General features: G+C 46.6%; 1 protein-coding gene across 1 annotated transcript in view; it reads left to right on the forward strand.

Annotated features, from left to right (window-relative positions):
* usp43b (ubiquitin specific peptidase 43b) overlaps nt 1-13467 on the forward strand; it is a 44208-nt gene extending 30741 nt beyond the window's left edge. The window contains exons 7-15 of the mRNA XM_035181037.2: nt 2-164; nt 2169-2280; nt 6603-6706; nt 8653-8730; nt 8828-8957; nt 9054-9396; nt 9557-9715; nt 10169-10333; nt 10545-13467. Of these exons, the coding sequence (XP_035036928.2) occupies nt 2-164; nt 2169-2280; nt 6603-6706; nt 8653-8730; nt 8828-8957; nt 9054-9396; nt 9557-9715; nt 10169-10333; nt 10545-11695 (2405 nt within the window). The 3' untranslated portion in view covers nt 11696-13467. The remainder of the gene's footprint in view (nt 1; nt 165-2168; nt 2281-6602; nt 6707-8652; nt 8731-8827; nt 8958-9053; nt 9397-9556; nt 9716-10168; nt 10334-10544) is intronic.
* Nucleotides 13468-13511: the final 44 nt, after the last annotated feature.

Here is a 13511-nt window from a genome sequence, read left to right on the forward strand (position 1 = left end):
GGGTACCACCACAGCCTGCCATCGTCTCCGTACTCCACCGGTCCCGAGGGTCAGAGGTTACCCTCGTCTGGGGCGTTGTCGTCGGAGTTCCTCAACCAGGGCGCCCCGGTCAAGATCCTGCTGTTGGTGTGCAACGCTGCCGGGGCGGGGCAACAGGCCGTCAGGTAAAAAAAAAACATCTGTTGATCCTTCAACCGCAGCTGTTCAGTCATAAATCACCAATCAGATCTATCGACAGATCTGTGGTCAGTGATGAATTCAGACTCTTGGCACCTTTGTTTATGTTTTTTAAATTTTATATTTCTATTGTGTTAAAATAAAACCAGGCCAGTTTGATAATGGAGGTTGAAAACTGGGACATGTGAGTGTTTTACAGACATTCGTCGGGTCCCGGGACACCAGCACTGAAACCAGGACAATCCTGGATGAACTGGGACATACGGTTGCCATAGTTACGGTGTGAAACTCATCCCATAGGATGTCCCCAAACCCGGGTCTCTTATAATAGTGGAAATACAAGCTTTTGGCAAAAATATAGTGTTTTTGCATGGTATCGTTATACGTATGCAGCTATCAGACGTATATTTAGGACTCAAATTCATCTGATGAAATTTGCAAATGTTTTATTCATCTCTCGCTCGATTCAGATAAACAGGAGGTTCACCACTGATGCATAAGAGAATGTGTGACAGTGGCCTTAAGGCAGAAATACTCTGTTTTTCTGCTTCTTTCGCCAAAATCATGTTTTATCATTTGAAAAAACAAGTGGGACGTGTTAACTTTACTGTAAAAAGTAGATTTTGACCTGAAGGAGACTTGATTGTCCATTCAACAAACAGCCTTTAAGCAAATGTGAGCTCTGTGTACAGTGTTTCAGTCAGTATATATTTCATACCTGACCTCGCTCAGCACGTCAGGGTCATGTCAGCGCTCTGTTAGAGAGACGACTCACATCTCACACCTGAGGAATCTGACATGTGGTGCGATATAGAGATTCATTAGACACTCGTCTCCCTGACAGAGTCCAGAGATCAATGTAGGTGAGTTCAGCTGCTCCGCTCCTGTGAGAAAGTCCAATTCCATGACTCCCTGACACGTCGTCCTTCAGACGCGTCTCTGTCGTCGCTCAAACCACCGAACTGTCCCTGTCTCATCAGACGACAGCTGGACGACTTGTCTGGGCCACGATAATGACATTGGAGTCACATACTCTCGCTCTGCTCCTCTGTAGAATAGCATCACAGGCACATTTCTGAAATTCAGAAGCATGTGAACAGTAGTGTTGGTTTATTTCAAGTGTGAAAGTGATGGATACAGAAGATGGGATTTCAAGAAGTTTCACATTTCATGTGTGAAAACGCAAATGTTCACTGTTTTTGCATTTCTCCTCTCGAATGTTGGCAAATTGATCTCATGACATTTCATTTCTTTTGCTCCCTGACGCCGACACTGTGTGAAAATAAATAATCTGTTGAGCTCAGAAGTGGAAAATAGACGTCTCTGCATTCTTAGAGGGATGTGCAGCCACGGAGCTGCTGATAAAAGGCCTTTGAATTCAAAACAAGTCAACTAACGGCAACAACTGATGTGTTTGGGCTGTGGAGGAAAACCCTGCAAACACGGGGAGGACATGCAAACTCCACACAGAGAGGATTTTAATCACCTCATTGATATCTAATCATGATCTTATGAGAAAATTGATGGTCTGAGAATCTGTGTTATAGTTTTAAATCTGCAAAAACTAAAAAATAAGCATGAAATACAATGAAAAAGGGAAAAATATACTATTTTTCATTCAATATCCTCATGTTTGTTCTGTTTAATCTACAGTCGTGTGTGTGTGTCTCTGTCGCACATGCTCTCATAAATCCCATAAATCTTGAGCGTGCAGTGAAGGGCTGCCCTCAATTAAAGGTGTATAATAATAAATGTGTTATGTGATCCGTCATTTGAAGCGGTGCTCGTTATCTCCCTCCGTCCCTCCACAGAGACGCTGTAATGAGAATCTGCTCGAAAGCTGATAATGTTCATCAACGATTATTTACATTACAATAGAATAAGATGAGGAGAAGTGCCAGTGGGGGGGGGGAGCGGGGGTTTGCTGTGATATTCGAAATGTTTTATTCCACTGATTTCACTCATTAGTTTCCCTTTATTCCCTGTTTAAGGTTCGGACCTCCATTTCTAATGAGGGAGGACCGGGCTATTTCCTGGGACCAGCTGCAGCAGAGCATCCTCAGCAAACTTTATTACCTGATGATCAACGGAGCTCAGGCGCAGGTACCGGCGATAAAGTTAATTCATGGGAGGAAATGCTGTTTCCTCTTCTCTCCCTCTTCAGCAGAATATCAATGCAGCAGCGTCAGGAGCTGCCAGAGATTCATTAACTCTTTAGCGCGGCGGACGCTTGAACCCTGCGCCCTCCAGTTAATGCCTGTCAGCCAACTGGTAATGGCCTGTCCCCGTCCAGTCGGGGGACAAAAATGAACACCAGTCAAAAAACCGAAGCTGTCTCCGTCAATTAGAGCAGTGGGATACAAACTGCAGGGTGGATATAAGATATCTTTTTCATTCCGAGACATGTACAGTAAATCTGCAGGGATGGGGGAGATTTATTTCATTTTCATTCCCTGCGACCACAACCAGAACACCCTTGATTTCAAGTTATAGTTCTGCCCTGTGTAATAAATCAATAGAAGTTGCTGCATGGTGCTTGTAAAACGTATATATTTAATATCTGTGAACCAGCCGGAGGCAGAGAGGGGACATGTCTCCTTCCTGTCAGGCTGCCTGGTGCAAATGTTGGAAGACATGTTTATTGGCTCGAGCAGAACGCGTCCACACACAGACACTGTGGAGGTACTGGTCCAAGAGCTGGAAGCACCAGCTGGAGGCAGAGAGGAATCAGTTTCCTGGTGTTGCAGCCGCTGGAGCTCCTCACCAGAGTCAGGTTACCTGGTCTGGGACAGGAAGTGGAGTTCTGCAGGTGCACATGTGGCTCATCTGCGTGTTTTCGGGCGTGTTAGTGTGGACGGGGATTAAAACTGAGCCTCACTCTCAACCAGAAAACAAATAATTTAAGAGGGACAGTATCTGAGAAACACAGATTGGTGATTTCAGGTCATTTGTCAGAACATTACATCTTGTATATGTCAAACATTTAATTTATATGGTATCAGCCTGATTTAACCCTCAAAAAGCACATTATAGCAGATATGCATGCATATTGCAGTGTGTGCTCATGAGACTAAGTGAATAGTCCCTGCATGGTGAAACAGAAGCATGTTTACTGTGTCTCTGACGGTGTGATTCCTGTAAAACACGGGACGTAGTGACAGAAACAGTTTTCTCGGATGCTTCCTGCTGTTTGTCGACATCAGTTATTTACTCCACTGCAGACGACGGCTCTGTTTGCTCGCTCGCTCGTTCTCTGCACCGTCTGTGTCGTGTGTGTGATTGTGCGCGGCGGCGTCCTGTTAATCATGCAGCTAAACAGATTTCTGATCAGTGTCATCTGGCACCGCTGCAGTGAGGGAGCCGTGTAGAGCGGAGGAAACTGTGGAGGAGTCAGCCGGTGGTCTCTCTCTCTGTGCCAGGAGCGAGAGAAGAGGAGTCAGGTGCAACATTTACAGTAACTCTGCAGGAGATCCGTCGTCTCCTTTGTGCCCCGTGGTGTCAGCCATTTAATTAAACTTGTACAGCATAATCAGTTTGCCGGAGCCCGCCTCCGCCAAGAAAGGAGCAATGCTCGGAGCAGATGTTTGCTCTGAATCTTTCATCTCAACAGAGTCTGTGGTCGACTTGCATCGATGAATCACACTCACAAGTGGATTCCTCTGCTTCGCTCTAATATTAGATTCAATTCAGGAGCAGAACTCCGCCTCGGTGGCAGCTCTTCTCCTGATAATGACGCTGATTGACAGCTGGATTTTAACACTGGCTGGTTTTTATGTTCACTAACACAGACTTAGCTGAAGTTTATTATATTCTACTGCAAACCCTGACGACTGCTTATCGTCTACAGAAGTAAAACCAACGGTCTGATGACCATTATCACAGAAGCACAACACAAGGATTTAAAATATATGAAAGAGAACAACGTGCAGTAACTCACAGTGACTTCAGAGGACATAACATTGACTTACTGGAGACTTACTCTAACCTAAACCTTACTTTAACGTGAACCTAAACTTAACCTAAGCTAAACCCAACCTTAAACCAAAAGTAAACATAAACTTAACCTTTGAAACAAGTCATTGCGTTATTTGCGTTATGGGGACTTACTTTTTGTCCCCTCATGGAAGACAAGTCCCTAAAATATGACAAAGTCAACAGATTTAGGTCCCCACAACATGAGTAATGCCTGGAGCACACACACAAACACACACACACACACACACACACACACACACACACACACACAAACAGACACACACACTGTGGCTGTTTGCATGGGCTGTAATTGGAGATCTTTTGCCCTGTCGGACACAAACAATGCCACAAACATTCCCCACCTCACTCTCGCCGAACACAGAAAGTAATTAACCTTGGCTGAAAGCAGGATCGAGTGTTTTCTCATGGGGAAACATTTCAGAGTCTGAAGTCTCCAGCAGCTTCTCCTCTCCTGCTCCCTGCGGGGGGGGGGGACGCTGCTCAGAGGACGAGCAGATCTCACATGTTCATTTTCCTTCTCGCTGACATTGTGCACACACAGTAAAGTGCTCATCACTCCCCTGTGTCTGGTGTCACTCACAGGATCCTCCTCTTGTGTCTCTAATGGGAGGAAAACAAACGAGGGAAGATGATTTAATATTTCCAGCATTGTAAAAATGTCTTTAACATACGTATCATGCTAAAAGATTAAGTTGTCTTCGGCTGCGTGTTCCATTTGAAGATCAGACGTGGAAACAAACATTGTGAGCTTGTTCTATGCCAAAGACCTGATATTTAACAGTTTTATCAAACATTTAACTAAATAACCATAGGGGAAATATATATTTTATGTTTTTTATATTTAGTTTGTGGAAAGGAAGGATGACAGAGATAATGTCGGAATGTAACTGACCTGAAATCCCCAGAAATAATCCTCAGACCTGGTGAATCCTCCCGATGACGCACTCGGAGGTTCTCTAAATCCCTCTGGAATGTGTGGAGATGTATGGATCTTATCATAAAGGAATGTTCCCCTGATTATTCAGACAATGTTAAAACCTTTATTCCTCAGACGGTGCCGTTAGTTCGACTCCTCAGGTGGTCTGCACGTGTTCGCACAAGCCCTTTCACTGGCGAGCCTGTGTCAGGGAAACATCATTCACTTGAAACTGAAGGCGTAGGAAAGTGGATGAGTTCACTGGAGAAGTAACTCTCGGCTCCACGGGGAGGTTTGACTCCCGCAGTGTCTGTAAACGCACGATGCTGAAACGCTGCAGACAGGATGATGTAGTCTTAATTACACAGCTCTGTATGAGGCCGTGAGAGCAGAACTCTACTCGGCCCTCGAGTCGTTCCAGCTTAAGTTATAGCTGCTGCGTGGTTTCAGTATTTCATCTGACCGGCACTTTCAATATTACAGTGCATCGGGTATTTGAGCCACTAATGTCAGAGGTATTGTTTATCTGCCCTCGAGGGTCGAACATTGGTGGGTGTTTCCAGGAATCTGATGTTTGTTCGCTGCCTCCTCCCGCCGGGCCCGAGCTCCCCTCACGAACCCCAGCAGGTGTTTGCGTTTGAGCTCAGCAGCTACACGCCGGATTGCACCGGAACAACAGGAAATCAGTTTCATTTCTGCAAAAGCGCTCCTTTCGTTTTTTTTAAAGCGCCTCCAATCCAAGCAGATCTCAGAGTGGAACAAGATATTTTTTATTTCAGACTTTGGCTTTTAAAGGATGATACGGGAGAGTCGTCCAATTGTCTGTGGTTTTATTAATGTTTTTGTTTCTGTAAAATGAAACCGTGCCCTGTGCTGCGTGTTGATTCAAACTGAAGTGAGCTCAAACTGTCTCCGCAGGTCTCAGCCTATATTTCATGATGGCCCACTTTGTCCTCCTCTAGTCTGCACACAGCTAAATGATCTCTGATAAATACAACCCTCTATGGGCCGGTGTTTGTTTTCAACCAACTTTTTTATCAACAATGAAATACACAGAAGAGCATTTCAACAGAATGAAAGTCTTAAATGCAGTTTCAGTGGCAAAACACCGAAAATAACCAGTAGTGAGAATAATTCTCTGCATTTTCTGAAGACGGGTGTTGAATCTGGTATTTGCTGTAAAGACAGATTTGTATCATCGAGGGTTTTGACTTATCTGAAGGTGCACAGCGAGGAATGCAGTAGTTGAGCGACTCTGATTCTTCACGGAGAAGGAGAATGTCCCAGTTCTGGTTTGAATTGTTTTGTGAGACCTGATAAAACTGCAGATCTACTGGTCATGATAACCTCTCGTGTTTCCTGTGGTTGTTGCACAAGAGCATCTTGAAGGATTCAGATGAACTAAAGCTCATAATATAATAAAGTAAATAGTATAAAACATCTAAAATAATGTTTAAACAGAAGAAACGTCGCAGCGAAATCGTGGATTCACACTGTTTTGGTTTTGTTTCAGAATACCAGGGTGCTGTTCAACATCCGCGTGGTGGGAGGTTCAGCATTTTACAGCTACCTGTCACCTCAGGACGGGCGACCGCTCTACCACCCCGCCGTGGACAGGTCAGTGGCTTCTGGTGGACTGACGTCACACACACACAGACACACACACACACTCTCATGGTCAAACACATCCAGACAAGTGTTGTAACATGACGCTGATGTGAAGCCGGAGAAAACCCACACGCACACTGGGAGAACGTGCAAACCACACAGAAAGGCCCCACTGGGATTCGAGCTGGGATTCAAATCCTCTCACATCCATATAATCACCACTCGTAGCTTTTATTTGCTTTTTGCTCCGGGTGTTGATTGTGCTCCCGGTTGAATCCCGGCTGAAGCCTGATTCACCAGCTGCAGCTTTGAGACGCAGCCACAGTCGCACAGCTCGGTTCTGCCCAAACGAACGTGGTATAGAAGCTCCTGGATCCTCTGACTCACGTGATCCCGACAGGAATAACCCAGGACTCTTTTCTGGAGAAGCACTTCTTCCATGCATGTTCCTGCAAGGTGGACGTTTCTGCAGGTGTGAACACCGTAAGCCGCTCGGCGACTGTTGTCGTTGTGGCTGAGTGACGTCCTCCTGTTATTAGCTGAGAGGATTATCAGATTACCCTAAATGTGTGCTGTTGTTGAGGAATTAGTGGCATTGTGCTCAAACGCTGAAATGACCCAATGTTCCCACAGGCTCATTCAAATTTGATCTCGTATAATCGATTGTAATGCATTTTCAATCTGCTCTAATCTAATCTAATGAAGCGTTTCTTGAGAAGCACAGGCAGGCGGCCAGGTCCTGAACATGTCGCCCAAACAACACGCTGCACCCGAGTAGAAAGCCGTTAACGTTTCCACACAGACGTCGACTTGTATTGATTTTTAATATATTTCACTCTAACTGTAAAGGTTAGGCACGATTTTACAGCCGCAGCTAAAATGCGCAGACATTTTTTTTTTATATCCTTTCCCTTGAAAGCACGTCTGAAGCACTTTCAGGAGGGAATTGCTGTTTCTAAGCGGCATTTTGTCAAAGTCTTGAAAGGACTTCCATTCGTGGAGCTGCTAAGAACCGAGCATTCATTGGCTGAATGGTGCTGATGGGGGCAAAATGCCTTGTGAAACCTTTTGAGATGCAAATGTGCCGCACGCTGTATCCTAGAAACTCATGTAATGATGGTGTTTGAACTCTAAAGGTTCAGAAATATGCTCTGTCCCCAAGTCAACCCCCATCAAACAGGACGAGGACGAACCAGTGCAAAGTGTTTAAGTGCACGTTGTTCTCCTCTGTGTAATGGAACATACATTACTGTGTCTCTGTCGGCTTCTTCTGCGTGTGTGGCTCTGCTTTTCCATCCTGGGATATTTGTATTCTTGTTGTTTTTCTCAGTTTCGTATCCGTCGCGTGTTAAAAACATCATCAACACACACCCACTCGCTCGCAGTGATTCTCCTTCTGTTTTCTCTCATGGGCTCATTTGGACACTATCCAGAGTTTTTGTCCAGGGGGCTGGCAGGAGAACGTCCAGAGAAGATTATCTGGAGTTCGGAGCATGTCTGAAAGCAGCTCTAGTGTGAAGGGGAACCTGCTGGTGTTCCTTAAAATATCCCCAACTATATGTCCCTAATACGCACACACAGACACACACACACACACACAGACACACACATCTAGTGTTGCTTAATGATGCTTATCAAAGTTATTTTTCTCTGTGCCCAAGTATCAAGAATTCATGCTTCACCAAGAAGTGTGGTGATGTTGACACCTAGTGGTTAAAAGGCATCAATGCAAGTGAATTCCACATGATCCTAATAAAGTTGCTGGTGCACAGTGGTGGAAGGAGAAGAACATTTTACCACATTAACTTTATATTTGAGCAAGAGTAACTAAGTACTTGCTTTTAAATATACTTGAAATATTAAAAGTAAATGTACTTTATTACGTTCCACCGCTGCTGGTGCAGTAAATGTCTCTGAGGTTGAACGTGCGGCTTCTGTTGCTCTGACGTCTTTAGGGCTCTGAAGCTCGGCAGCTCTGGAGGACCTCCCCACGTGAAGCTCATCATCGAGTGGGAGCACAGGATCAAGGACTGGTCAGTGCATTTTAAATGACAAACCACCTCAGGCTCACTCTGCATTTTGCTCCGTAAACTTGACATTAATCTACTTTGTGCACGTTCTGGACTTCAGCCTGTTTGGAAACATCCAGGAGGAGGTGGTGAAAGATGCAGAGAGTGTGAGGAATCAGCAGCAGCAGCATGTCCAGCAGTACAGCTGCACCCTGGACGAGTGCTTCCAGCTCTACACCAAAGAGGAGCAGGTGAGTCAGTGTGGTTTCACACAGGTCTTCTACCTGCAGCAACCATGAAGTCTTGTGCAGACACAATGTATTTTCCTCCGCTCTCTTCTCCACCAGCTTGCCCCGGACGACGCCTGGAAGTGCCCGCACTGCAAGCAGCTGCAGCAGGGCATGGTGCAGATGAGCCTGTGGACGCTTCCGGACATCCTCATCCTGCACCTGAAGCGCTTCAGGCAGGTGGGAGATCGCAGGAACAAGCTCACCACGTTCGTGCACTTCCCTCTGACGGGCCTGGACATGAAGCCCCACATGGTGAGCCGCACCCACGGCGCCCATCCGCTCCCCCTGCAGCCCGGGTGGAAGCAGTCCCGACGACACGACCTGGCTCCTCCGGACTACCTGTACGATCTGTATGCTGTGTGTAACCACCATGGAGGGATGCACGGCGGACATTACACAGGTTTGAATAACCGACATGAATAGTAATGTAACAAGTTAAAGAAAAGGATGTAGATGGTGAATTAAAAGGGACCCGGGGCAGATCCCTGGGTCACCCCACAGAAGACCCATGTTCTGTTACTCAGACAGTTCATCTCTTTCCTGTGTTATTGTGATTGCAGCCTTCTGTAGGAACTCTGTTGACGGCCAGTGGTACAGCTACGATGACAGCAGTGCCGAGCCCGTTCCCGAGGCAGAGGTGTGCACACGTGGAGCCTACATCCTCTTCTACCAGAGGAGGAACACCATCCCGCCGTGGTCGGCCAGCTCCTCCCTCACTGGTTAGTCCTCTCACATCCTGGTTCAGTTGAAAGACAGCTGGAGAATCAATAATCCCTGAATCCCTGAATCCCTGCTCACACATCATTATTTACAGTTTACCCTGAAAAATTCTGTTATCTTTCTTCTCCAGTTTCAGTTTTCCTATAATTGTTTGATGTGCTGCTTCTCAACAGCATCAGTGCATCAGATATTGATTTTGGCCAATAAATGAAGGATCTCTGTCCATTTCCTGGAGTCAGAGAATCTATCATTAAAACTTTATTGATAAAGCTCCTTTCAAACTAATCAAATCCATTTCTACCTACTTTACAAGTGATGGACGAATATAAATGAATTTAAAAAGACTTAAAACATTTAGATGTAGAGACTAATACATACCAAGACAATAATAAAAGAAAGATAAGATAATAAAATATATACGAACTCCATTCACTGCTCGTCTTCTTTCGCAGGCTCCACCAGCTCCTCCACCTCTGATCATTGGCTGGTCCGGCTCACTGGGGGCAGCGAGAGGGGCAGCGTGGTGTCAGGCGGACCCCTCCCCGCGGCGCTGGGGCCCCTACAGGCTCCAGATTCTCCTGAGCTGCCAGTGTTTGGAGATGAACCATCAAAAACAAGTAGGTACTTTAGTTTCACTCGATGCCGCTGCACATAAAAAAAACACATTTAAAGCAAAGTAGTAACTCTTTCATTGTCATAGTCGTTTCATCGAGCTGAAATACGACAGAAGAGCAGCTGCTGTGTCTTGTTCAGATCCTAGTCTCACCAGGTCTCAGCCTGTTTGCTCAACAGCTTCATTCACCTTCTCTGTGTGTCTTTTTCCCACAGACGGGTTCGAAGCCAAGCCGTTTGTCCGTGGGACCCAGGGCAGGAGTGTCAGCATGAGATCTCCAACAAAGTCCAAGGAGACTCTGAGCAAAGTTCTGCCACTGCGCTGGTCCTTTGGCCCCAAGGATCGCGTTAAACACCCAACGCAGACCCGGCCTGGGGAGCTGGTGGAGTACCTGGAGTCTGGGCGCCGGCCGCGGTGTACCAAAGACCCCATCGTCCAACTGGTGGCCACCCCACCACAAAAGACCTCCCAGCGGAGAGCCTTCAATGTGGGACAGGACTGCAGCTCCCCCAGTGGCAGCAGCCTCAGCTGTACAGACAGAACCTGCTCGGACACGTGTTACTCCCCCAAGCTGCCGGAGGGACAGAGCAGACCCTGTGTGGAGAGAAACATCAGCCAGGGAGTCGGTAACAACAGCAAAGCCAGAGACGATGTTTCTCTGAGGCAGAGGTTGTCTAAGAGAGCGAGGCAGGACCCGGGCAGGACCCTGGACCTCCAGCTGCACAGAGGACTCATCCTAGAGGGTCAGATCAGCCACAGTGCACCCCCGAGCAGAGACTCCACTCTGAAGAGAACCAAGGTCCAGGCGGGGGTGACGTTCAGGCCTCAGAAGGACTTGGTACATATGATCGTCCAATCTGAGGGCCGGGGGGGGCAGGAGGGTCGCAGCCACGACAGCCTCTTGTCTTTCTTCAAACCTGGTTTCATGAAGAAAGGCATCCTGAGGTCCCCGACCAAGGGGATCGATCGGCGTTCGAATGGCCACGGACACCTGGAGAAGCTGGCAGGCAGTCCTTTAGCCAAACTGTCCCTCTCTAACGGGACGCTGACCACGGTGGCCCGCGAAGACGGGAGGACCGGCGTCGCCCCCGGCTGTGACACACACAACCGCAAAGTGCCGCTGCCGAACGGAAAGGCTGGGAACCCCGAGGCCGTGGACATCCAGCGCGCTCACAGCTCCAGCAACATCCAGACGAAGCTGGATCTGACTTTCCGCCGGTGCGCCTCCCTGCAGAGGAACGGCGAAGTCGCGGCGCATCCGGAGCCCCGCATCCTGCTGTCGGACAAGCCCGGCCACGGCCCTCTGCAGCGGACACGCTACAGTACCACCTCCCTGGGTCGGCACCGGCCCGTCCCCGAGCACTGAACCTGCACTGCACGCTTAGCTAGAGGAGGACACTCGACACAGAGCTGTGGGAACTGTTTGTGTCAAACGAGCACAAAAATCACTGTAAACAGAGAAGTAACGACGACATGTACAGGATGTGAGAAGCTTCCTTGCTGCTGTGAAAGAAAAAAACAGGAAATTAGATATGACATGTGGTATCAATACAAAACAAGTGGAAGAGCCTCAGTTTTCAACAATCAAAAGCACAGATCCAAGGTCTGTTTTCTTATGATCATGAATATCAATCATAAGCTGTGTCTCAATTCAGATGCCTCTTTCTCCTGAGGACCACAAACTCCTCCTCCTTCGTGGGCCGTGTGCACCGTGAAGGCCGAACCGAGACGTTCCGGTTCACAGAGGCTTCCCTAGGTCTCCAGCTCGTCCCGCCCCTTACTGCTGTTTCCGAGCAACAGAGCATGACGTACTTCCTGAGTTGAGACACAGCCACAGTGATCACTTCAGCCACTTGTGACCATGTGACTGATTGTTCTGTCCTGTTTTTTTGTTTTTTTTTTAAAGTGCCTCTGTGACAGCCCAGAATGACTTTTGAACACTCGGACCTCTCAACGCACGGAGAAGCCGCCGGCTCGACGCAGCGCTGGAGACAAAGCAGATCTTCTCTCTCTCCCCGTCATAGTACTGTTATAAGTTCCTACCTGTGTGTGTCTTAATCTCAATCTATGCAGTTCGTTTACTGAGGAGAGAAACTGCTGTAACGTGATGGGGAAAGCAAGCTGCCGTTAGTATGTGGTTTTTATTCTGAAAGGCAGAGAGTGGTTTGTCCATTGTGGAGTAAAAAACACTGGAGTCTTTGGAGTATTTACAGTTTAATGGGCTCAAACATGTCCGATTTTTGCAAAAAGTATTAACACCTGTAGCACTGTAAATCAGCTGCTGAAACAACACGCACCACGGCTTCGTCATGTATGATCACTCTCCTGTTTTATTACCAATGCACTTTCTTTTCTTTTTAAATTCCATATGTCGCTTCGTGACCTGAGCTTATAGGCTGATGAGTCGAATTTCTAACTTAGAGGCAATTAGACCAAAAGTGGCAAAAGAGAAATAAGTTTTATACGGAGAGAGATTCGTCTCATTGTTTGACCCACGAATAAAAACCCGAGATTTACGGATGTGTCACATTCCCACTCACTGTGTTTGAGGAACCACCACAGACAGTCAACGTGTGTGTATTCAATCACAGTCATTGTTTCTGTATCTGCACCACTTTCCGTTTACTTGCTGCCGGAGGAAGACAAAGAAAAAAGTTCAACACAACAAATTAACTTCATGACTTTTTCTCTCATTCTTTTTCAATTTACATTTTTTTTTAGTTAACGTGTGTCACCGGGGATTATTATGGGATAGAAACGAGGGGCCGATTGTTTGCCTCCACTGTTACTGTCGTGTTCACGTTGTGTCATTTAACATTACCGTTTAACTACGCTACCAAAATGAACTGATCGCGAGTGAAGGGTGTTTCTGAGACATATGGCTAGATTATATTTTATTAACTTTTTTAAAATTCTACAATTTTTACCTGATGTGTAATATTGTAATTTAAGATCAGAGGTGTATGTTTCAGGTTTCTGTGTAAGGTCGGATTCAAACATACAGTAAGTGGGGGTGGGGGTTCATTTGGACACAACACACTAAAGTCCCTGTACTGGACTGTCTACAGTAAAATGTCTGCTTCATGTACTGCAAATCTTATGGATTGCAAATTAAACACAGAATTTCTCACAGATGAATTCCCTGTTGCTGACTGGTTTATGACAACATGGCTGTTTTTATC

Source organism: Hippoglossus stenolepis, chromosome 16 (assembly GCF_022539355.2).
Source record: "Hippoglossus stenolepis isolate QCI-W04-F060 chromosome 16, HSTE1.2, whole genome shotgun sequence".
NCBI lineage: Eukaryota > Metazoa > Chordata > Actinopteri > Pleuronectiformes > Pleuronectidae > Hippoglossus > Hippoglossus stenolepis.